Here is a 26,585-nt window from a genome sequence, read left to right as displayed (position 1 = left end):
CGCCAGCAATCGCCTGTCGCAATGCCAAGGAGACCCAGGTTCAAATCCTCTTTCAGCCACAGAGTTCATTAGTCCAGTCACAAACTCTCAGCCTAATCCACTTCATAGGGTCGTTGTGAAGGAAAATGGGAGAAAACTATGCATGCCATCGATTGGAAGGTCAGAATCAATATGTAATCAAATAAATAATTCATTACATTTTTTTTAAAAAAATGTTATTGCTATTGCTTGAAAATAACAGCTATCTAAATAGTGTAAGTACCATCTCATAATGATAATGCTTTTAAAAATATATATTCAGCTGTCCGTGCAATATCTGACAACCTTTGACCAGTCTGTTGACCAAAACTTTCTTTGCCTAGAGAAATGCTGCGTTGTTCCCTCCCGTGACTGGGACACCTGCATGCCAGGGTCTTTCATGGGCACAAACAGTCCTAAGAGTCATCTCTTACCAGGTGAACGCGGTAGAGGATGCTAATCCCCAGAGTCATGAATGGCTTGGAGAAATCGATCACCTTCTCTCTCTCTGCTGTAATGGTGAGTCCAGCCACTGCCAGATCAGCTTTCTAAAAAGAAAGGAACACAGGAGAGATCAATACCTTTTCCCCAAGCGGGGCCTGGTGGCTGACGGAGGGTGGCAAAGTGACGTGGCGTGACGGATGCTCTCGAAAGGGTTTCTCACTTAGAGGTTGGGCTTAGCAAGAAGCAAAGGGGTAGGGCATTAATTCCTAGTGCAAAGTTTTCTTTGTAGTATTGACAAATATGTATTTGATTTGTACCCTGCCTTTCTGCCAAGAAAAATGGCACTCAAGGCAGCTTACAATCATAAACAGAACTTGATCAAAGCAATAATAAAACAACTGCATGAAAACACCAGTAAAACTCCAGTTAAAATAAATTTAGTAAATAAGGGCAATTCGGCATTACGTTGGAGAGGATGTCGGGAGAAAGGAACGTATATCCATATGTGGTGGAATTGTGAATATGTACAAAAACTATGGAAAAAATGGTGTTTAAAGAGATAAACGAAATAATTGGATTGAAGTTAGAAGAGACACCAAGCGTAGCATTGTTATCAATGAATGGAAAAATTAAATGTACTCAAATGATAAAAGAATGAATAATGAATTTGTTAACAGCTGCAAGGTTAATGATAGCCAGAAAATGGAAGGTTCAAAGGGATTATCACATAGAAGACTGGTATAAAGAAATATGGGATATCGGTGTTAATGATAAACTAACATGTAATATTAGAGTAAGAAGAGGAATAACAAAAAATAATGACTTTGAAGAGATATGGAAACTGTGTTTAGGATTTGTTTTATTGAAAGGGAGAGGAAGAACACCTCCAGAGAATTCAATGCAATTTTGGAAAGTAGAATAAGATCCCTGGGGAAGCGATGCACTTATTAAAGGTTAATACAGCCTTCCTCAACCTGGGGCGCTCTAGATGTGTTGGACTACAACTCCTAGAATGCCCCAGCAGCTCCAACACGCAGGAGATCAAACCTGGGACATTCTGCATACAAAGCAAGGGCTCTTCTGCCACAGAGGCACCCCCCCACCCCCGCTGGCATCCTGTCCTGAAGGCAGCCCATGGTGTCCAACTATAGGAGTGGGAGGAAGGTAGACCAGGGCTCAACTTGGAGGATCACTGGCTGGTTTTTGGTGGATCACATAGCACCTGCCCTAGTTATGTCCTTAAGCAAGAGCCCGGTCTCGGGGTCACTGAACACAAATTTGGTGCTCCTTCTCTGGTAAGAGATCCTGAATAGGCATTCTTGCTTTGTAAGATATCATATGTAACATATTGCCAACAGTGTGATATGGCTGCAAGAAAGGCAAATGCTATTTTGGGCTGCATTAATAGAATTATCGCTTCCAAATCACGTGAGGTCCTGGTTCCTCTCTATATGGCCTTGGTTAGGCCTCATCTAGAGTATTGCGTCCAGTTCTGGGCTCCACACTTCAAGAAGGACGCAGACAAGCTGGAGCGTGTTCAGAGGAGGGCAACCAGGTTGATCAGGGGTCTGGAAACAAAGCCCTATGAGGAGTGACTGAAAGAACTGGGCATGTTTAGCCTGGAGAAGAGAAGATGGAGGGGAGACATGAGAGCACTCTTCAAATACTTAAAAGGTTGTCACACAGAGGAGGGCCAGGATCTCTTCTTGATCCTACCAGAGTTCAAGACACGGAATAATGGGCTGAAGTTACAGGAAGTCAGGTTCCATCTGGACATCAGGAAAAACTTCCTGACTGTTAGAGCAGTGCGACAATGGAATCAGTTACCTAGGGAGGTGGTGGGCTCTCCCACACTAGAGGCCTTCAAGAGGCAGCTGGACAAGCATCTGTCAGGAATGCTTTAGGGTGGATTCCTGCATTGAGCAGGGGGTTGGACTCGATGGCCTTGTAGGCCCCTTCCAACTCTGCTATTCTATGATTCTAAAGCACTACAATGGTAACATTTAGTTTGGAAATGGAGTGGTTTCCTACCAAAATTCGCAGCAAACCAATGATTTCCTTCCCCTTTTTTCTGTTGTCCTCCTGCCCCCAAAGGTACCCTATGGACATTGTAATCAATCTCCTTTCCTTTTGTGTCATGTCTTTTAGATTGTAAGCCTGTGGGCAGGGACTGTCAAGAAATACTTTTGTAAGCCGCCATGAGAGCCTTTTTTGGCTGAATGGCGGCATAAAAATCCTTAAATAAATAAATAAATAAATAAATTGTGACATTCCTTGGAATGCATCCTGGCAGGGGGGGGGAGGTCAGGCAGGAAAAAATGGGACCTCCTGGATTTGCCTGCTCCAATGCTGCATGTACATGTGAAAACACCCTTTGCTGGATGTCCAAATCTCTTTCCTCTAGGAAGCTTTCCGTCCCAGGGATACGGCATCTTCCCGGGACTCAAAGCACCCTATGTAATTGCTGGGGGAACGTGAACCTCCTCCTTCTGGCAGGGCACCTTTTGCAATGCGAAGACGCCGGCACTAACAGCACATCCAGCTCAAAGGACCCCGGGCAGAAGCAATCCCGAAGAAATGAGATGCATCTCTCCTCCGCTCACCCACAAATGGAGGTGGAGATGTTGTACCCTTGATGAGAAATAAGAGCTGTCACTGGCACAATGCAAATTAATTTTTTAAAAGCGCTTTCCAATTTAACAATCATGTAACTCAGATAAGGCTTTTAATTTTAAATACGATTCTTATTCTTATTGGTCTCTTTTAATGACTTTGACTGGCTCTTTGTCTTTTTAAGGAAGGACTGAACGGTACCGTGCCGTCTTCCTGACACGTCAGTATTACTTGCAAGGTATGAGGCAGCTGTAGTGCTTCTGAAAACGGCCTGCAAATACACTCGCTTGCGCTTTATATCCCCGGGCTGCCTCGGCTCTGTGCCGGAGAAAGACTCGCGGAGACAATAAATGGGGGATTTATCACCCAGGATTCATATCCCAACTTGTAAACATGGTGTGACAGGTATGTCGCGTGTGTCTCTTGCCTCGCTGGAAGCCCAATCCTGCTGCTGTTGCAAGCATTTTTAAAAAAGTAAAACTGACTGAATCAATCTCATTCTGACAGAAGACTACAAATACCTTCACTTGCTTATAAAAAGCCAGTTGTATGAGACAACTATAAACAGCGGGAAGAGGGAAAATCAAAAGTGTTCGCTTGCGGGAACATCTCCTTTATTGCCCTGCTAGGAGAGTACAAGAAAAAAGAAATAGTCCGAAAGAACAAGTTGCCCTTCTCTGAGGCTGTCAAGAAGGCAGCAATATTTCACAATAGCTTGAGTTCTTTCTAAAGTTTGTGCCAAAGTGAGGGCAGCGATAGAAACCCCTTTACAGCTCAGAATGGCTTGGGGGCCTCGATATTTTGGGGCCTGCTGCCGTACAAATCTAGTATCGCACTTGGATCACTGCTTTCAGTCCCGCCTTTGCCTTGGGTATGGCAGATGAGTATGTATGACAGGGACTTCTCAGTAGTGGCCCCCAGCTTGTGGAATTCTTCACCCGGGGGATCTAGTTGCTTCTCACCCACCCACCCCATCAAAAAGGCAGGCTAAAACGAGTAAGCATTTGATCAGGTCACAGCTGGAAGGAACGTGACAGAGTCTGCTTTATCATATGCGCCTCCACTGTTACAATACAGCCGCTGACGAGCTTTGGTACGGCTTTGATCTTGCCGTTTTGTAAGGTGTGTTATTTTGATGTTATGTTTTTAAATCAGAGTCATTAGCCTCTCTGAGGGTCCCACCTGGGACAGAAAGATGAGATACAAATATTTCAAACGAACAAACAAACTTCAGGCTCTGGGATGAGCCTCAGCTGTATTCTTGAGGTCTTTGATAGAGGAAAAAGGGGCTTTGCCAAGAGAGGCATGCAGGGCTGGCCCTACCATTAGGCATCAGGCAGAATGAGACAGCAGATGTTGAGCGATGACAGTAACATGTCGGACAGAGCTGGATGTGCCAGCCTACCCTATCACCCTAAGTTAGTCTGCTGCCCTCAAGTGCAATGGAAGGGACTGTTTCATCACCCAGTCCCCAAAATGGGTTCAGAACCTCGGATAGTTCCCTGACTGAAAACCAAAATGGATTCACAGCCCATCCGAAATCAGAGCCACCAGCCTCCACTGCAAATGGCCTAACCTGTTGTAAGGCAGGTGATCATGTGCACGCAGCCAGTGCCAGGTGCAGGTATTGAAGGCCTTTCTCACTGCCATTGCCACTACTAACTCCAGTTGCTACCCCGTCCTGGTCATGGCTTGCTTGACAGGCTAAGAGCCAGTGAGCAGGAAGGCCATAGCCCCTCCTGCTGTCCATTCCACGGCCTCCGTTGCCTGGGCCAGAGCGAGAGGCAGGTGAACACACAGGCTGCCGTGGGGAAGAGGAGGGTGCTTCTGTGTGACCAAACCTACTTGTGATGCTGCAGGCAACTGCCAATATATCCAGGACCAGGGCGGAAGCCTCCCCCACCCTCCACTTTCAGCTGATCCTTAGTTCTACATTCCTATTTCCGTTCCATACGTTTTCCCTTGAAGCACAAACAGTACATATAAAAACCATGTCCATTGATCGATGACCCTTTAACACATTAAGAATCGAGTATTCCGGGGCCCTTTGAAGATGTAACCAGGCTGCCAAACTCCTCCCTAGAATATCAGTCCTGGCTGTGATTCAAAACTGGGTGCAAAGCCCTATATTTGATCCTGCATTCACAAGTAGGAAACAGTTAAGCAGGAGAAACAATATAAATGCCCCCACCCAAAATTCTGAAAAGTGCCCCCCCTTCTTTAGGTTACAAAGTCTTGGTGTCACATTAAAGCCTGCTTAGACCTCCTGTCAACGAAGGAGGCTTATATGAATTCCAGAAGGCAGCCCTGCCTGTGACGGTGCAGATAAAAGAAACTATTATTTTTAAGCATCAACTCCAGCAACAAAGAAACAAGAGCATCCATGCACTGAGAACCCACACAAAGAAATCACACAAGCACCCTTTCATCTAGCCCCGGCGCGCATAAGCCAAAGAACGAGGATTTTCTTCTGGTGTGAAGTGATTGTTCCGCAGGGTCAAAATGTCTGCATAAGTATTAAAACTGGAAGGTCACCGCCTCAATTTGTTTAGCTCGACCCCCAAAATCATAGGATTACCACCATTTGCAGCCACTGAACGTCTGTCTCGGTGTGTCTTTGGGAACGCATTAAAGAAGCACACGGGTAGGATCCAGCAGGTGAATTGTGACTGGATGGTTTGCTCTAATTGATTAAACTCTTGCTATTAACGAAACCAAGTCCTGCCAAATTTAGGTACCTTTTAAGCCCCGTGCATTTGCAGTGGGCAAGATTTAAATGCAAGGACTGTTCTGTCAGGCGGGATGCAAGGGCAGGAAGGCAGAGCACTGGGATGTTTGCTCCTCAATTAAAGGGAGATGCCCCATTTGGCTTCCTGATAAGCTTGCAGCAGAGGAACTAGTGCAACGTCTGGAAGCCCAATCCTCACTGGGTCCAGGCACAAGGCTTCAGGCTTGGCCCCCTGGGCAACCTGGTGCCCTCCAGAAGTTTTGGACAACAACCCTATAATGCTTTACCACTAGCATCCTGGTAAGGGCTGATGGGAGTTGTAGTTGAAAACGTCTGGAGGGCACCAGGTTGCCTACACCTGTTTTAGACTGTATAAACTGAAACTGAATCCTGACAAAATGGGTTTTTGGTGGATCCCAGGCCAGATGTGAGGGCTTTCGGAGTTTGTCCTGTCCCAGATGCAATCACACGCCTCTTAAAGAAGCAGCTGTACAATTCCTTGACTCCATCTTGTTTCTTGAATTTCAGTTGGCATGCGTGTGTGTTTTTTTAACTGACTTTTTGCATAACTTCTTGGCCATGCCAACTGGTTTGGAATGGTCGAGAGACGGTGCTTAGAGTTGGTTCTGGATGGTCGAGAGTGACCTTAGCTGAAACAGAATGTTGCCTGTACTTCTCTTGCCCTGACTGATGGGCTGCTACTTATGTATATACTTATCCTTACTAGCCTTATACTTTCTTGCTAGAAACTTCTTCTTATTTTTAATTAGGGGGGGGGAAAGGAAGTGGGAAATTTCAAGACAGACAAAGCACATTATATTAGCATCAGTACCTCCAGATGCTTCCCAGACAGAAGACGGCTTAAATTAGAACAAAATACTCTCAGCATCAGAGGGTCCCCTGACAGGCCTCTGTGTGAAATTAAAAGCATGACCCGACTCAGCTGTCATTAAATGTTGATGCTGTCTCTGGCTCAGGACGTGTGCTCGGGTGATGCCTGCGTTGCAGCGAGGCTGTTATTAACCGCAGAGACTAAAGCTGAGTTCCACAGGCTTGGCAACTAAACGCAATGGAAGTTAAAACATGAGAACTGTGTCCCTCTCAGCGGATGTTCCTGCTACGGCAACGGATGAAGTTCGTTCGGAGTCTAATGGTGATGAATGGTGCCCAATGATGGTTTCAGATGGCAGCCTGAAATTCGGTGGGGGAAGGTGTGCCAAACAAGACTCCTGCTGTGCTCAGCACCATCCCAGGACTGCTGTTCTCTGCCCGCCTGTCCAGCTGTTCAGGTAATCCTTGCCAAGTTAAACTTGCCCAAAACACCTGGTGGGGCTGGAAAAGGTGATTTTACCTGATTCTAGAGCTGAAAGAAGACTGAAGATTCGCTCTCATGATTTCTGTCAAAGAGACTTGGGACATATTCTCATGTCATGAAGATAATGGAGAAAGGAATATGAGAATTACATGGTGCTAACCCATCTCTTAGAGAAGTATGGCTGTATAAATCACATGTATTGTGGGGGGGAAGCAAATTTGTTGTATGCCTTTGGCTCATACCTTATGCCGCAGGGCACTTGTGTGTTTTTTTAAAAAAGAAACACAAGCTTGATCCTTTGATACAGATGGAGTCAAAGACACCAAAAGAAGCTACACTAAAACATATTACAGCCAGCCATTATTCAATCACTTTATTAATGCTCATGTGTACCTCGATGATGTGCATGGGGGAAGACATGAATGGTGAAGTTAAAGCTGCAGCTAATAGCACCCACAGCGCTCAGTACAAAATTTGGAAAACAAAGCATGGAACAAAGAAAGCCAGGTAATAAGGGACTCTAAAATAGAAAGAGAAATTCAGTTGAAAATTTCAGGAGACAAAACAGAGTAGTCACTTTGGGACTCACTGTCTCACTGGCAAACACATTTAAAAGGAATTGTGGGCAGGAACACCTAAAATAGAAATTTGGGAGGCCCGCCTCTTTGACAAAAAGATAAATAGAAGATGGAATCTAGAATTACTTCTGAAGTTATGCTACGTATTAAGGTCAGCCATTGCTCTCTGGTTGAGCACCTGCTTTGCATGCAGAAGGCCCCGGGTTCAATTCCTCACATCTCCAGGTAGAGCTAGGAAGGAATTTTCCTTGAAACCCTGGAGAGCCGCTGCCAGTCAGTGCTGACAATACTGGGGTAGATGGACCGAGCAAGGATCTGACTCAGTATAAGGCAGATTCCTTTGTTGAAGTAGGTGTGACTCTTTCAACTTTAATGTAGGCATTGGAGGATGCTCTGAATTTGACGAAAGGAATGGTGGAGGAACACATTCTTAAGCAATTCGCTCCTGTCCAGATGCTTTTTTCCAGTAGAGGAAATGGTATGTGGACCTGGTAGGTATCTGGGCTCTTGAAAAAGGCCCATAACTCAGTGGCAGAGCAAATGCTTTGCATGCAGAAGGTCCCTCCAGGGTTTCAGAAGGTCCCTCCAGGGTTTCAGAAGGTCCCTCCAGGGTTTCAGACTCCTACCTGAAACCCTGGAGAGCCACTGTAAGTCAGACTAGCCATTCTCCACCTGGTGCTCTCCAGGTGTTTTGGGCTTCAACCCCCATCAGCTCCAGTCAGCTTGGTCAGGAAAGCTGGGGAGTTATAGTCCAAAATATCTGGAGGGCATCGGACTGGGAAGGCTGTTGTAGACAATATGGAACATGATGGACTGATGGTCAGACCAGTAGAAGTCACCTTCTTATGTTTCTGCCTAGAAAACTAATGAAAGCATCCAGAATCTCTCCACCTTCCATATTTATGGTCTGCACCAGCAAACTAGCAAACAGGAGAGAAGAGTACACCAGACTCGAGAAGGTGCTCTGAAATGTCCACAGTCTGCTCTCCAGACTGCAGGCACAGTGCCTGCCGATGAAATATTCCTGAGGTCTTAACCACTGAGGAAATAACCTATGCTAATGATGCCTGCCAATCTCCACCCCACTGGATTCCATTTTGCTTCAAAATATGCATGAAGAAAACTATAAAAATAGAAGTCGGACCATGGGAATCCCAGCTTGCTGAGTTCTGCAGAAAACATGGCAGTGTAATTAAAGTCAGCTTGGTTGGAACAAGAGATTGCAGCACACTTCTTGATGTTATCCTGGGGAAGTTTGTTAGCCAGGGTAAATTGATTACACTGCAGGCTCTTGTTTAACAAATAGCAGTTCTTTGCTCTTTCTTTCCCCCCCCAGCCTAGTACCTACTTCTTTCTCAGTCTAAATGCAAGTCAAATATTGTTTGCCAGATAAAGCTCAAACTTGAACCTTCAAGATTTCCATCAGCACCAGGTAGGCTCCATGGTTAGGGGCAGGAACTACATCTATTAACCCTCACTTGAGTCTTATTCGTGATTCTGGTTAAGGATATGCCATGTCAGTCAGTGGTTGTTTCTACACTTGAGTTTTTTGTGAGGCTAAGGGATTGCTTTTTTGCAACGAAAAGGATGTGGAATTAAAATGGCAGTTCCAAACGTAACCTCATTATTATTGAGCAATGACTTTTGCCCTGGCCAAAGGCCTTCTATAATGTTTCCTCACAAATCCCATTCAACAAGATCCCCTGCAATGTTAATTAAAAGTTTTCTGCTTCCAGATTTGGCCTTCTTTATTTCCTTCATCCTTCATCCCTCAGCTATGATGAACTGGAGGCAATATAAAGGGCTCAACCCACACAAGAGGACACTTCTGATTAAAGTCATAGAAGTCCTTAAAAATCTCAATAGCACTCTGCCTGTCCACCCTGGACAGTTTGGTGCTGCAACTGCATTTTATTACAACAAAAATGGCCACAAATCAGGTCTACAAAAACTCTAGAGCAGCCTTCCTCAACCTAGGGCGCTCCAGATGTGTTGGACTACAACTCTCAGAATGCCCCAGCCAGCTGGCTGGGGCATTCTGGGAGATGCAGTCCAACACATCTGGAGCGCCCCAGGTTGAGGAAGGCTGCTCTAGAGGACAATACATGAAACACTGAAATGCAACTATATGGCAATGCCATTGTTACAATTCTCCATTAAAAGTGAACAAAGAAGAGCATTTCCAGAGAATGGCTAGTATTTGGAACCATCAGACTAGAAGAGGCAAATTCCATAACAGCTGGACTCTAGACTTCGAGGTTCTATTGAAGTAGCAAAATTACATTACAGTCCAGCTTTAGTCTCAAAGCAAATTGTAAGCAGTACATTTTATTTGGGCTTTAAAAGTGTGATACTTCATATTTCATTATAGCAGTCTATTATACACATATTGCATTATAATTTCCCAAGAGGCCCGGTGTCTGGCTTCTCTTTTTATTGTATGTCCTGCAACACAGTCATTCATCTCAGTTTATAATCTTGTGAGATGGGCCGGCTTGATCACTGTGAATGTGTGGCTAGAGCCTTGAAAAAAGGACATGAATGATTCTAAATGACTGTCTACTGTCCCAATGAATGGACAAATTCACCTGCATTGCTGGGGTCTGAGATGGTGCTTGGCAGATACAGCAGAATAGAAAGAGATGGGGGGGGGGAGAGAGAAAGATCTGAGAAGAGCTAGACTGAGTTAGCTGGAAAGGGGGTAGGGGGGTTAATGTTATATCCCAACAACTTCCTGTCAGGACCAGCCTGGAATATGATGACACTTCAGAGAAAGAGGTCCTGGCCCAAATGCCCATGGGGTTTAGGGGAAGTCAGCAGACACCATCAACCACAGAAATCACCCAGGAAGATATCTGCTTGATGCCACAAGTTCAGTCAAACTGATGCAGCCTGATTGGTCTCAGCTCCAGACCCTCCAAGACTACCACTTTCATCCCAGAAGGAGATGCAGTCAAAGGTCCGAGTGGAAGCTCAGAACTGAAGTCATAGCTACTTCCTGCCTGGCAGCATGAGTCTAACTCATAAGGGGGTAGCCAGACTCCCTAGTGTTCTGGATCAGGGCCTGGATGATGTGTCAAGAACTGAGTGGGTGGGGGCAGTATAGCAGAGCCAGCTGCTCAGTTTGGGACTAACCCTTGCTGAAGCAACACCTTCTACTGTGCTCTCTGTGGCTCCTTTGTTGGACAGCTCCTCTGCTTTCTGAACACCTTGATTCCTAACCCACTGAATAGCTCAATGTCCTTGCTGGGACATCAATACAACAGTGATGATGGGAATGGGAAAGCCTGGGTGGGGTGACTTCACATGTCACCTTCTATTTACGCTACTTCCTCTATTATGCTTTCTGTGTTATACTACATTAACAGACTCATGTTTTGCCTCTGTAGTTGTAAATAAAGTGTCCTGGTACAGCCCTCTTTGACCTTGAGATCAGGCTCAATGACCCACCACTCACCATTGCCCTAGATACTGCCATGATCAAGCCAGCCAGATAAAGAGGGATGGGGACAGAAGGTCTGAGATTGGTGGCCAGACGGTCTAGCTGGCTACGAGGCTGATAGGAGCTGCAGGTTGTTCGCCAGGGTGATGAGGACGCAGCAATACTCCTGGATCAGTGAGGATAGGAGGCAGATGTGACCGTAAGTAAGGAATCTGGGTGAGGCACCAGGACTTAGTCAAATACAGAAGCCCTTTTTTATACAAAACTTAAGAATTTATTAGTAACAACTTAACCATTAACACACTGTGAGTCCCCGAGTTATCTCAACTCCTAAGTAACTGTCTAGCCGTTCATGCAGGGCCCTATGCGTTGCCTGGGTAAACTAGTTATGCCGCTCCTGAAATGGTGTTCACTGTGCCAGGCTGCCCAATTCCATTCTGTCCAACGCTGCCTCCTCTTTCTTGTCATCCCAAAATCTCTCCAAAACCTTCCTCCTTTCCTTTCCCCCTCCTCCTTTCTTCCTTCTCTCTCCCCTCCTCCTTCCAAACTCTCCCAACTGCCACACCCTTCTCATCCCCTTCTGTTACCATGACAACCCATGCCACACAGCCAAGGAGCGAGGGATGTCGGAGGACTCCATCCAGGGGGTGGAGCTCACTAAGCTTCCATCAGCTCACCCACCCACCCACCCCGGACTTTGGCTCGTTTCCCCGTGACCTGCCCGACTCAAACTGCATCATGGATTTTCCTGTGTTTATTTTTAAAATTGATGTAAACAGAAATGTGTTCAAATTGCAAGTGCAATTTGCATAATCCGTGCAAATTGCAGCTGTATTTTCCATAAATTATGCAATTTGGGGCGAAATTTGTGGAAATAGCACAAATTGCAGCCGAAATTTGCATCAATAATGCAAAATCCAGCCTAATTCTGCATAAGTCATGCAAATTGTGTCCTGCACATTTCTATTTCTTTTTTTTTTTAAAAAAAGAAAAATTCCCAGATTTCAGGGAACACCCCATGGCTCAGCCCTCAAATGTAAGCCAAGTCAGGTGTTCACTGGGAGCCTGTCACGTCCCATGAAGAGCCGGATTCCACAGTGACAGACATCCTTAGCATTGGCTACACTGACTGGCAGCATCTCTCCAGGACTTCAGAAAGCCCTACTGGGAGATGCTAGGGTTGAACAAAGGGGGAAACCCATCCACGTGTGGCTGTAGACCTTCCCACTGACCCCAGCCCTTGTCAACATGTGTCCCCTGACAGATTACCCATGAGCAAATGCAGCCCGTGGCATAAAAATAGTGGCCTTCCCTCATCGATGGGGAAGCAGCTTCCTGGTTCCTCCTAGTTCTTCCGGGGTGAACTTTGACAGAGGTGCCCAAGAAATCTTCTGAAGTGACAAGGCGCCCATCAACGGATGACCAGCCTGCCTAATATTACATCTGCTAATAGATTTATCAGCAGCACAGCCAGCTGCAATTTTTCATGGAGGACATTTTTCCACTTAACACAAACTACAGACTGTTGGAAATCAATCTCATTTGCAAAAAGATGTCAATTTTGATGAAAAATGCTTATTATTTTCCAGCAAGGAATAGTGTAAAGGGACATTTTTGCTTCATACACAGTTTCCATGTGTGTGTGTGTGTGTGTGTGGCTAATACAAATTACATTTTAGGGCAAAAAAGTCAATTACAAATAATAACTTTTGAGTTACTTTATTTGTGACAGGTATTTTTTTTTCCTTTAAAGATTGTTCTGCTGCTCCAATTAATCTCTGCTGGACTCCAGTAAGCAAATAACGTCAGATTTTATTTAGATGACTTTGGAGAGAAATCTTGTGGCACCTAGACAGGGTCTGAGTCTCATCAGATGTATCAGATCTCCCCTTAAGAACATTTATCCTGGTTGTGCTTTTTATACTGTATTTTGTATTTGTGTTTTTAGACTGTTGGTTGTTTTATTATGGTTTTAATCATCCAAACCTGTTGCATGTTCACCGGCATTCACCGGCAGCGCTATTTTCTGCTCCGTATCAATCAACAGCTGACGCCCCCACCCAGAAGCGTTTTGCAAAGATGTGACACAGAGGTTGCATATCTTTCCTCAGTATCCGAAATATTTGCTTTCCATCAGGTGTTAGAATTCCCATTTATTTATTTATTTATTTATTTATTTATTTATTTATTTATTTTAACTGTTTTTATGCTGTTCCTCTGCCAAAAAGCCTCCAAGAGCAGTTATACATAATCAATTAAACAAAGCAGCCCCTGCCTGCATTCTTACAACCTAAAACCAGCAGACACATAAGGGGGAAAAATCGGGAGGGAAGACCTGGGGGCGGGGCGGAATTAATTCTTTTAGCAGGGCTAGCGAAATGGCCTTGTTCTCCCATGCATCTTCCTCAGCTCAGCCTGTTGGAATGACTGTTGTTGGTGACTGGGTAGAGTTTATTTCTAATTGTTTTCTAATGTTTTTTTTAAAACAAACCAACCTAAAATCACTCTCAGAGTTCTAAGCTGGTTTTGTGCTGTGTGTCTCACAAATGTGTAACTCCCACCCCCTCCTCACCATAGCCCCTGCTATGACCAATCTTGCCAATAGGTGGCTGCCAAGGGCGTCCTGTTGGGGAGGGGCGGTACTCTTGCTAAGGTGGGGGAGAAATTCATCCAATTCATGTTTTTATGCACTTCTCAAACTGATCAGTTAAACATCAGTATCCACATTTTTCTGAAATTTGCATTGAAAGTCTGCATTCAATTAAAAATGCATACAAAAATGCATGTGCACTTAAAATGTGTATATTGCAGACCAGTGGGTGCAGGGATGTTTTATCTTAGGGGATTTGTAAGATTATAGGAACATAGGGAGCTGCCTTATAATGGGCCCGTTCAGAAGACACCTTAAACCATGGCTTTAAACACAGTGGTTAAGCCAGAAAGCTGGGTCATGTTCAGAAGATACCTTAAACCATGGCTTTAAACACGATGAATAATTTTATTTACCATGGTTAAAGCCATGGTTTAAGGTGGCTTCTGAACACAGCCCAGCTTTCTGATTAACCACCATGGATGAAGCCATGGTTTAAGGTGGCTTCTGAGGCAGAAGGAGAGTCATAGAATCATAGAATAGCAGAGTTGGAAGGGGCCTACAAGGCCATCGAGTCCAACCCCCTGCTCAATGCAGGAATCCACCCTAAAGCATCCCCGACAGATGCTTGTCCAGCTGCCTCTTGAAGGCCTCTAGTGTGGGAGAGCCCACAACCTCCCTAGGTAACTGATTCCATTGTCGTGCTGCTCTAACAGTCAGGAAGTTTTTCCTGATGTCCAGCTGGAATCTGGCTTCCTTTAACTTGAGCCCATTATTCCGTGTCCTGCACTCTGGGAGGATCGAGAAGAGATCCTGGCCCTCCTCTGGGTGACAACCTTTTAAGTCTTTGAAGAGTGCTCTCATGTCTCCCCTCAATCTTCTCTTCTCCAGGCTAAACATGCCCAGTTCTTTCAGTCTCTCTTCATAGGGCTTTGTTTCCAGACCTCTGATCATCCCCTGATCTAAGTTAAACCTCCCCAAATGTTGTAAACTTTCCCCACAGCAGAGTTGCTTCATCTCCTTGATTGTTTCGGTTGCTCTTTTCTACACCTTTCTCCAGTTCTACAATATCCTTTCCAAATGTGCGGAGTCTGGTATGAAGCAGGCACGGCCGTTGCCGCAACCACAGCTAACCACGTCCACCACCTGTGGAGCTCAGCAGAGTGAGCTTGGGGCAGCAATGGGGGTGGGTGGGGGGAAGTCAAACATCTACACCCTGCAACAAACATCCCAAGCAGACGCTGCGTGTGGAAAAAGCTTAACGTTTTGCCTGGAGCACTGAAATGCCTACAGCAATCCCAGGTCCCTGCCCTCATCCGCTCAGTTTATAAAAATTCATATGGTTTCTATTTACTGCTTTGCCATGAATGTTAAGCAGATCTGCACACGGGCAGCACGGGGCTCGCTGTGCCGTACCCAGCCAATGATAATTAGGGAAGTGGCAGCGTACATAGCCGGCTTACACGAAAACACGCTTGTATTACTGTCACCTTGCCGTCGTCTTCTTCCTCCCCAACCCTTCCCTGGCTCCTTCTGTGTTCTCCGCGTACCTAGCCATTAACCAAGGTTATGATTTCTCTGGTGGAGAACCTCTTAAAGCGGTGTCCCTATACCCTGCCAATCACAGTGGGGCTTTTCTCTGACGGAAGCACCTCTCAATGTCACAGCATTACCACAACACGGCATTGCCACAACAAGCCACAAATAACAACCGGGATACATTTGAGGGTCGTTTGTAGCCGAAGCAGCAGCCTAATTAAGTTACAGGGCACTTGGCAAAGCTGCGTCCTTAGCCGGCTTCCTCTTTCCTGGGGATGAGTAATGGGCGGCAGGTAGACTGTGCTTCTTCAGTAGCCACTTTCCGAAAACTGTCTCCCAAAGCGTCTCCGGCTCCTCCACAGCTGGAAGAGTGAGGGCCCCCAGTCGCTGACGTCTCCTCAACATGTGACGTGTGAAAGAGACATCGCTGAGCACAGCCAGGCTCTCACCAGCCGGGGCTGCTAATACAAATGTATCGGAATAAAAAGGGAGCGCTGTCACACCGCCTTGGACATGCATTGACTGGTGAGTTGATAAAGCGAGAGAGAAATAACAAGCAAGACCCAATCAGGATTTCAAGGCGAACACATCTCTCTCAGCTAGCCTTGTCATCCCTGAAAGCCGAAACCCTCCGAGCGCGAAGAGGCGCCAACGATTTCGCCCGTCTCCCCTGCTGAATGGGGCCAAAGGTCCGTTGAGGCAAGCACCCGATTTCCCGCGGTAGCCAAACCGATGTCTCCGGGAAGCCCACAGAGCATGAATCAGGGGTGTTGAACGTCAGGCTCTGCCCCCTTCCACAGGCCCGGCCCCATTTTCTCCTACCGTTGGTTGATTGGCGGTTTCCCCACCACTCTCATCTTTTCTTCTTGCTGCAGAAAATCCATTAAAAGAGGAGAAAAGACAGAACAGCTGCACAATGCCTTTTGATTGCCAGTGCTGGAATCCTGCCGTCCGGAAGCACCCTTAATCACGGCCAAGAGTTGGTGCTGGGCTCGTCACCCCCATGAATGCATCAAATCCCATTTTAAAGCCATCCATGACAGTGGTCATTATAGCCGCCTGTTTCCTTTCGATATTATGCACTGTGTGAAGACATCATTACTTCCTTTGTCTGTCCTAAATCTTCTCCCAGTCAGCTCCACTGGTTGTTCCTTAACACGCCGCGCGCTCGTTTTAGAATCTATTCATGCAGCACTTGGTGTTCCTGATGAGCCTGCTTGTTTCCAGTTCGGCAAGGCAGAAAGGGGACTGACCGGAAGCAGGAGTCATCCAGCTACAGGCGGCAGGTTCCAGGGAGCCACGCAGAATCAGGCCTTGCAAATTCTAGGATGGCAGAGGTTGCCTTAGGAGTGTTGAAGAAGAGGGCAACCAGGATGATCAGGGGTCTGGAAACAAAGCCCTATGAAGAGAGACTGAAAGAACTGGGCATGTTTAGCCTGGAGAAGAGAAGATTGAGGGGAGACATGATAGCACTCTTCCAATACTTAAAAGGTTGTCACACAGAGGAGGGCCAGGATCTCTTCTCGATCCTCCCAGAGTGCAGGACACGGAATAACGGGCTCAAGTTAAAGGAAGCCAGATTCCGGCTGGACATCAGGAAAAACTTCCCGACTGTTAGAGTAGTGCGACAATGGAATCCGTTACCTAGGGAGGTGGTGGGCTCTCCCACACTAGAGGCCTTCAAGAGGCAGCTGGACAAGCATCTGTTAGGGATGCTTTAGGGTGGATTCCTGCATTGAGCAGGGGGTTGGACTAGACGGCCTTGTAGGCGCCTTCCAACTCTGCTATTCTATGATTCTATGAGATGTGGCAGGAATTTGCAGGGATGGAGGCGGGGTGTGAAATTCTGGGTGCATTCCTCACAGGGGGACTTGCCTTTTCAGCTGGGAGTTTATAGGGGAGTCAGGGGTGGGGGCTTGGATGGTTTTGAGAGGTGGCAGAGCAGTGAGCTTACTGCTCAGGTTTGGGATCCTTTGAATGAGACAGCATTGCATCTCATTTACAAATATACGAGCAGAGCAGAGCATGAAACAGCAGGCACTCCAACATCTGCCATCCCAGCAACAGACCCCCAGAGAGAGATACATATTACCCCATATGCTTTAAGAACTCTCTCCTCTCTCGCTGTCTCTTCCAATTCCACACACACACACACACACACACACACACACACACACACGGCACTTTCCCCCAACTGCTAATGAGGCCTTCCTAAATCTAGTACTTCCAGCTGCTTGGACCACAACTTCCAGGATTCCTGACCATTGGTGATGCAAACTGAAGTTGATGGGAGATGGCCCCAAACATCTGGAGGGCACCAGGTTGAGGAAGGTTTTCCTAATGACTATCTTCTTCAAACACACACAGACACACAGATACTCACACACACAAATAGCCTTGCTCATCCTGGAGCCTTCCAGAGGTGTTGGAGGCATCTGGGGAACCCCATACAGCTGGATTCGGTCCCCACACCTGGGATTCTGCAAACATCTCCAGCTATCAGAAGTCCATGTCCTAAAAATTAGGTCCCATGAAGAGAGACACCAGCAGACCATTCTGGCCTAATAGTCAAACAACAGATTAGACCGCCAGAAGCTGGAACATCACTACCATTGGGAAAAAGGTGTCACCAACATCTTTGCTAATCAAGAGCACCTGGTGCTGAGACCCTCGTTCTTCTGCACCACTGACAGAGAGCTGAGAATTCGCTTTTCTGTAGGGCAGATCAAAATAAAACCAACTGTACAAGAGAAACCGTTTGAAATGCAAGAGTAAAACTGAAATAATAATAATAATAATAATAACAACAACAACAACACCCAGGATCATTGAGAGCTGGAAGCAAAGATTCCTTGGAACTCAGGTTCTGCAGAAGGGGTGTCGTCGTCTCTGCACGCACAGCCATGGGGCTTGCATACATCGAGCTCTGTGGGGAGCTGATCTTTGCTGCCTCATTCCCTGGACCATGCTGAGCGCGCTCCAACTCTGCTTACATGCCTATGCTGAAACTCTGATGGAAAAGTGGGTTTCATGCAGAGCAAGCAGTTCATTTGTTTTTAAATAAACTTGGCAAAAGTCTAGTTTTGCCAAGCTTCCCACCACCACCACCACCACAGACCCAATGCACATGCGGAGGATGAGGTCTGATTCTCCGAGGAACTGGAGCTCAGATGCCACTCCTGAAATACTAATGAGCTGTAAAGCTTTAGCACTGCTGCAAGATCAGCTTGGGATTTGCTGATCTCTCTTTCCTATACTGTCGGCAGCTGGGAATCACTCCCACCTCTCTGGAATGTGGGGTTTCTTTTAGGCAGCCTCACTTTCTGCGAGTGTCCCAGAGCCAAAACTGGGGCAGCTCGATAGAGGCCCCTGCACTGAGCCTTGCCTCTTTTGCACCCTGTCCTGTCTTTTCTCACTCACGGCCCTCCATCCATTTTCTCTTGCCATTGTTTGCTACTGCCTCCTGGGCACTTTAGCCTCGGCCCACCCATTCTTTATTTATTCTTTATTTATCATATTTTCCGGCGTATAAGACGACTGGGCGTATAAGACGACCCCCAACTTTTGAGAAGATTTTCCTGGGTTAAAAAGTCATCTTATACTGAGTGTATAAGACGACCCCCAACTTTTGAGAAGATTTTCCTGGGTTAAAAAGTAGTCTTATACGCTAGAAAATACAGTATTTTTTACATTTATATACCGCCCCCATCGCTAGAGCTCTCTGGGTGGTTTACAGAAATTCTAAAATTGAGATAAAAATGAGTATACAAAATTTAAAATTCTAAAACACAGAACATACACACATAAAGCATTAAAAACCGTTAAAAAACTAAACATGTGGGTGATTAAGATGTGCCGTCATATGCCTGGGCAAAGAGGAAAGTCTTAACCTGGCGCCGGAAAGATAGCAGCATTGGCGCCAGGTGAGCCTTGTCAGGGAGATCGTTCCATAGTCTGGGGGCCACCACCGAAAAGGCCCTGTCCCTCGTTGCCACACTCTGAGCCTCTCTCGGAGTAGGCACCTGGAGGAGGACGTTAGATGTTGAACGTTGAATTGGGCTCGGATACATTTTTATACTGCCCATCAGCCAAAGCTCCCTGGGCAGTGCACAATTAAAAAACATAAAACGCAGCAAGTATACATTTAAAACGTTAAAAAGTTAGAAAGGGAATATAAAACCAGCTACATTAAAAAACCAGGGAAAGCCTGTATAAAAAGATATGTCTTCAGGAGGCATTTAAAAGGTATTATGTTTCCTGCCTCCCGAACTGCACAAGGAAGAGTCCTCCAGATGGTGGGGGCCGCCACAGAGAACGTCCCGCCACCACCAAGGTTCTTCATGGTGGCATTCCATTCATCTTGGAATGGCCACCAGGGCCTCCTGTGAGGATCGTAGCTGTCATCTGGGTATCTATAGGGGAAGGTGGTCTGCTAGGTATCCTGGTCCCAAGTTGTTTTTGTAGGATAATAACGTAACCCTTGCATGTCGCTTGGTAGCTAACAGGCACCCAGTGCAGGTCTTTTAACACAGGCTTTATATGAGCAGAGCTAGGTGTCCCCGTGAGCACCCTCACTGCTGTGTTCTGCACTAGCTGCAGCTTCCTAACCACACACATGGGTAGCCCCACATAGAGTGTGTTAGAGTAGTCTAATCATGAGGTTGCCAGTGCATGAATGACTGTAGCAAGACTACCACTATCCAGGAACCGGCGTGGTTGGCGCTCCAACCGAAGTTGATAATGGGTACTCTGGGCCACAGGGCTCACCTGGGCCTTCAGTGACAGAGGTGGGTCTTGCCAGGTTCAGGGGCAGTTTGACCCCGAACGCCACGGACTGGCGACCAACAGCAGGAGGGGCCCATTGCCTCGACGTCCTGCTGGTGAACTTCCGTGTGCCCCAAGTGTTTCCAACCCAAAGGAAGTCTTAGCGGCCCTTGTGAACATGGACCTCTTTGCTTTTTCACATTTTCATGGGGAAAAAAAATGGTGGCCAAACTCAAAGCATTGGCTTTTGACAAACCTGTTTCACGAACTGGCCACAAAGAATAAATCTGAGGACAATCTGAATGTTGTTGTTGTTTCTACTGAAGTTTCAAGACTAACTCTGTGTGCACCACTTGAAGCCTTTTATTGCATTCTAATTAGCCTGCCATAGGATTCGCTTGAAATACTTTACCCTGACAAACACTCCTATGAAGTACAGAAGTGTTTGTAATTAACCCTGCACAGTGGCAGGCGGCATCAATTATTTCCTCTCTATTGCGATTTGCTTAGCATTTGCTTGGCAAAAACATCCATGTTTGGGGTTTTTATCTATTCCCCCCCCCCCGTTTTCTCAGGAAGGTATTATTATTATTATTATTATTTATTTATATAGCACCATCAATGTACATGGTGCTGTACAGAGTAAAACAGTAAATAGCAAGGCCCTGCCGCATAGGCTTACAATCTAATAAAATCATAGTAAAACAATAAGGAGGGGAAGAGAATGCAAACAGGTACAGGGTAGGGTAAGCAGGCACAGGGTAGGGAAAAACTAACAGTAGAAAGTAACAGTAGAAGTCTGCACAACATCAAGTTTTAAAAGCTTTAGGAAAAAGAAAAGTTTTTAGTTGAGCTTAAAAAGCTGCGATTGAACTTGTAGTTCTCAAATGTTCTGGAAGAGCGTTCCAGGCGTAAGGGGCAGCAGAAGAGAATGGACGAAGCCGAGCAAGGGAAGGAGAGGCCCTTGGGCAGGCGAGAAACATGGCCAGAATCAAAGCAAATATAGGTTGCTTTAGCAGTGCCAGATCCAGGCTTTTGAGAGCGCTTGTGCATGGTACCTTCAATGCCCTTCCCTCTCTCAGGGAGTTTACGTTCTTATTGCCATTGTCCTCCGCTGCTACTCCTCCTCCTCCTCCACTTTCTCATCACTTGCCTGCTTGAAGGGCAGAGAGCCTCTTTCCCTCCACCACCATTGTCTGGGCCCGAGCAAGGGGCAGAGCCCAAGCAGGTTGCAATGGTGGTGGGAAAGCAAGGTCACCAGATCACCATTCTTGACACACATACATTCCATTTGGACTGCATACAGGAATGCCAGGCATACGTACACGAGGGCAGGGGACGTCATTGTTGATCTTTGCAAGCCATGCTATGTATGGCCTGGAGGCTGGCAAACCTTGGCTGCCTGCAAAGGCTTCTGGGTGAATGGCTGCTTCTGCTTCTAAGCTAGCAAACCGTTACTGCCTTCTGTACCAGTCAGCAACGTTCCTTTGTGTTGGGGGAACGATGGGTCAAAAGCACAATTACAGTGATCTCATGAGAAAAGCAGGTGTCTTATCTATGTAGCCTGGTACTGTACCTGGGGGCTCTAATGAGCTGACATTCCAGTCTTGCCATCCAATTAGTAAGTGCACCTGGGTGAGAGGGGATGCTGATGTGTGCCAAAGACATGCCAAGTAGTGCCGTGTTTATCACAACAGTGTAGACTTACGCTCTAGATTCTTATGATGAGAAGAGCTGCTTTGTTATTAACAACATGCAATTAATTACTTAAGCTTAACTTGGCAGCAATGCCAAGTTCACTTATGCTATAATTGTTCTTGTGCCCGGGTGTGTGTGTGTGTTTGTCCAGTTTTGCCGAAGGGTCTTTTGTGCAGGAGGAAGCTTGCTCAGTCTAGTCCACTTTATTGGGATATGCTTGAATGTGCTGAAAACATGCCAATAAATCCGTCTCCTTGTAAGCAAACCTGTGAGTCTGGCTACTTTTGTCTCCTTGGTAACCCTGAAAACAACCTGAAGCTCACGGCCGGAGCTGGAAGGATTAGAACATCCTGACAAGGTTTTTTGGCCGAAGGGCAGGGTAAAAGCACTTCAAATAAATAATAAATATTTGCTAGGATAACTAATTTGAACCTCCATGTCCAAGTCAGTATAGTTCTTGAATACCAGATGTTGGGGAACGGATAACATGAAAAGACTCCTGCAATCACGCTCTGCTTGAAAACTTTCAGAGGCTTCTGGCTGAGTTACTACTGGACTGACTGGACCTTTAATCTCCTTTGGCAGTTCTTATGTTCTTTCCCATTAACCCCCAGATCACCATTTTTGACGCACATAAATCCCGTCTTGACTGCACACCAGCATCCCAGACGTAAGTACAAAGATATCCCATTGTACTTACGTCTGGGATGCTTGTGTGCAGTCAAGACGAGATTTATCTAGTCCTTCATCTTCAGGTCAAGTTTCACCTTTTCTCCCTCTTCCTCTCCTCATCTCCACATTACAAACGGTGGCTTAAATAAATTGCTTCCACGAAGAGGGAAGGGGAAAGCACTTATCTCCGCAAACATTCACTGCTAGTGCTTGACAGCCACCGCGCCAAACACCGCTGTGTCTTTGTCCCCCCCTTTTGTTTGAAGACATCACACACTCCTTTATGACTGTTCCTCCTCACTTCCTTGAAGAATGGCTGCAAACCTGTTTATCTATATAAACATCTAAACTGACAGCCCAAGGCATTGGCAAACATTCCAGCAAGAAATAGCAACAACAGACGGCTGGTATTTTTTATAGTCTTTTATGAGAGGGGGCTTCTGCTAAACTAGTTTTCCATGTGATGTTACCTTAGAGGGGAGGGAGATGCTCTGCGTGTCCCTCCCACACTGCTTTGGAAGTGCCATCAGGCCAAAGGTGCACGTAGTTCAACCTCCTGCAACCCACCAGGCCCAACCAGGCACCTTTGGGAAGCCCATAAGCAGTGCTTGAAGGCCATGACTGTCACGATCCCCAGCCCGTGTGTGCAGCAGAGGGTTCTTAAGAGGATGAGGAATAGGCTACTTCCTTGGGGCTATGACAATCCATCCTTCCCTCAAGGTTGTCTGGGTCAGAGGAAAAGCTCTGTCATTGTCCTAGCAGAACCCGCATCTCCGCAGCCTCACAGAAGTCTCAGCTATTAAATTAGTCAAGGGTCCTTTAACAGTCCAGTCAGCTCCTCCAGGAGGAGTGGAGCTGACTACACTACAGGCCTTGTCAGCCTACTTAAGGCTTCAGTTAAGTTTAGCTCCTTGCTGAGACAACATCCTCCTATTATCCTAGTAGGAGAAAGTTCCAGGCAGCAGGATCCACTTGGAACTATTCAGGCTCCTGTTTTCTTCCTGCTTTGGTCTAGCTGCCATCAGGTGCTACCAGTTTCTCCTGTGAACTTCAAGCAACCACTGAATGGGACAAGGACCCTCCTCTTGTCATTCTGCAGCAGCTGGTATTCAATCAGAGGCATATTGCCACTGGAGGCTAAACTCAAGGCCTTAACCTTTCTTGCCTCCCCTGACAGCTGTTCCATCAGGACGACTCAAAACAGTGAAGTGAGGACTAATGATTGGGAATGAACCAAGGCTGAGACAGCAAGATCTGAGTCAAATGGGAAGTAAGTACAACAGGAGCCTGGGTCCCTGGAGGGTTGGGGAGCAGCTGCACCTCTGACTCACCCCAAGTGACTTAAATCTTCTGACCTTTACCAAACTGGGGCACGAGGGAATCCTAAACTAATGAGCACATCTGTGCATTGGGGAAGAAACCATCTTTGCTTTGAGTACTTTTTACTGAACTATATCCTACTCAGTGTGGCTGGGATTTCTTGCGCTGGCACACAGAACGTGTAAAAACTGGCTTCGTCCAGTATAGTATTGATCTCTCATATTTGAGACCCTGAGCGATGCAGAGGATCCCTGAGTTCAAAATCTGTGCTACGGACACATTGGATTCTCTCCCCCTCCCTCCCCCCACCTCTCTCTCTCTCTCTCTCTCTCTCTCTTTCTGCTTGCAGCAAAGGCTGCATATGTTTGCCTGAATTCCTATGAGCAAAATGGCCTTCCTGGAAAGCATGAGTTATTTTTGAATTGTTCACCTGCTCTTTATGTACAGGGGCAGAGCCATTGCCTTTCCCCCTAGATGGGTCATTAGGTTTGAAGAAGACACACTGAGATCCCCCATGGTTCTCTGGCTTGCCTGCCTGAGAATGTAAAGTCCTTTCTATGGCAGACACTGGAGTTAACAGCCCACTTGAGCAGCTCAGGAGCCAACATGCCTGCTCCTTGCTCACTCCTCAGTGCAACTCCTCTCTCAGAACTGAAACACTGCCAGCAGGCCTCGTGTTGTTATTTATTTATTCATCTATCAACATAATTATTGTCATTATTATGCATCTCTACCCTGCCTTGCTATCAAAAACATACCCCAAACAGCTAACAAAACCAACAACAACAATAAAACACATCAAACACTTTGTAAAATTAGCCATAAACGACAAGCATAAAAAGCAAGAATCCCTTTTCATGCTGCAGAGGGGAGATTTCACATCTGAATGCTTCCCCGAGCCAAAACATCTCAATCCACAAAGGAAGCTAGGATGTTTGGGAGAAGACCCCTCCTCTGTGATGTATTACTTTTCTATGTGCAAAGAAGAGTTCTTCACGGGGGGAGGGTCTTAAACACGAGAGATTCCTCACCTGCAGCCGTGAAGTGGTGCAAACCAGGAGAAGCCGCACAGTGTCATTCGGCGTCATCTGTACAGGAGCTCTCAGTCTTTAGCATTGACTCACTTACCCGAGCAATCAACTCCCCAACCATGCCGGTCCAGGATCCGTTAGGCTCGGGAACACCGTACACTCCGTCGCCAACCAGGTGGATCTTGTAGTTGAAGTGCAGGATTTCGGCCAGCTCCTTCAGCATGTCCACGCAGAAGCCTTCATAGCGGTTGTTCCCTTCCAATTCCTGATGATTGCTCTTGAGCATCAAGTAAGGGTTTTCCTGCATCGAAACTGGGCAGCTGTCATTCCCATCTTAGCCATGGAGTCGCAACAGCACTAGATTTAGCACAAATCGAAAAGCAGGGGGCAGGTGATGCGATGGACATGCTGGGAACCCCCCCAAGGTAAAGGGCGACCCTTACATGGACAATGTTTCTATTTAGGAAATAGAAACCAAATGCACAGTTACAAGATGGGGGATACTTGGCTCAGCAATACTACAAATGAGAAAGATCTTGGAATTGTTGTAGATCACAAGCTGAATATGAGCCATCAGTGCGATATGGCTGCAAGAATGGCAAATGCTATTTTGGGCTGCATTAATAGAAGTATAGCTTCCAAATCACGTGAGGTCCTGGTTCCTCTCTATTCGGCCCTGGTTAGGCCTCATTTAGAGTATTGCGTCCAGTTCTGGGCTCCACAATTCAAGAAGGATGCAGACAAGCTGGAGCGTGTTCAGAAGAGGGCAACCAGGATGATCAGGGGTCTGGAAACAAAGCCCTATGAAGAGAGACTGAAAGAACTGGGCATGTTTAGCCTGGAGAAGAGAAGATTGAGGGGAGACATGAGAGCACTCTTCAAATACTTAAAAGGTTGTCACACAGAGGAGGGCCAGGATCTCTTCTCGATCCTCCCACAGTGCAGGACACGGAATAACGGGCTCAAGTTAAAGGAAGCCAGATTCCAGCTGGACATCAGGAAAAACTTCCTGACTGTTAGAGCAGTATGACAATGGAACCAGTTACCTAGGGAGGTGGTGGGCTCTCCCACCCTAGAGGCCTTCAAGAGGCAGCTGGACAAGCATCTGTCAGGGATGCTTTAGGGTGGATTCCTGCATTGAGCAGGGGGTTGGACTCGATGGCCTTGTAGGCCCCTTCCAACTCTGCTATTCTATGATTCTCTGATTTTATGACTCTCTTCCTCCTCCCCTTTGAGTGAATCTGGGGTGGCTGATCAGATCCAAACTGGAAGGTGCCCCCCTGTGTTTGGCAGACTGAGAGCTCTCTCACTCGGTTCAAGGGGCACTCAGATTGGGAAGTGGCCTTCCTCGGGCTATTCTGTTTTCTTGGATGAGTGGCACTGCCGCTGAGGTGCACCACAGCATCAGCAAGTCTGAGCAGGTGGAAATGTTGCTGGCAATAACAGGGATTGGGGATTGGGCTACTGGTGTCCGCTGCTAAGGACAGGTGATGTCCTCTGGGCAGTAACTGTGGTCTATGGAAGCAATGGGGCAATGCTTGAAGACCAGAGTAACTCCCCTGCAAGTGTTGATGTCACTGTCCCATCCCACACAAACAGTTTGGTAAGGGAATCCCCCTGCCTTCCCTGGCCCCAGGTGAAGATCCTATCAGGTACAGATCAAGAGCCTGTAAGCTGCCAGATGGCAGTGTTGCATTTCTGCACACTGTAATTATATCCCGAGAGTCTCCCAGTTGGGAATGAGCTCATTCAGAATACAAAGTTCTGCTGAGCAAAATGTGTTCAAAACACAACCGGGGATGGAACCCTCAAGTGTGTTTTTGGGAAGCCTAA

At 46.6% G+C, this 26,585-nt stretch overlaps 1 protein-coding gene across 1 annotated transcript in view; it reads right to left on the bottom strand.

The window, feature by feature from the left end:
* GRIK4 (glutamate ionotropic receptor kainate type subunit 4) overlaps positions 1-26,585 on the bottom strand; it is a 261,624-nt gene that overhangs the window by 25,786 nt on the left and 209,253 nt on the right. The window contains exons 11-12 of the mRNA XM_063138998.1: positions 24,850-25,053; positions 453-566 (exon numbers count right to left, since the gene is read on the bottom strand). Coding sequence (XP_062995068.1) covers positions 453-566; positions 24,850-25,053 — 318 coding nt within the window. The remainder of the gene's footprint in view (positions 1-452; positions 567-24,849; positions 25,054-26,585) is intronic.

Source organism: Elgaria multicarinata, chromosome 12 (genome assembly GCF_023053635.1).
Source record: "Elgaria multicarinata webbii isolate HBS135686 ecotype San Diego chromosome 12, rElgMul1.1.pri, whole genome shotgun sequence".
NCBI classification, from domain to species: domain Eukaryota; kingdom Metazoa; phylum Chordata; class Lepidosauria; order Squamata; family Anguidae; genus Elgaria; species Elgaria multicarinata.
This window is presented reverse-complemented; position numbering and strand designations above follow the sequence as displayed.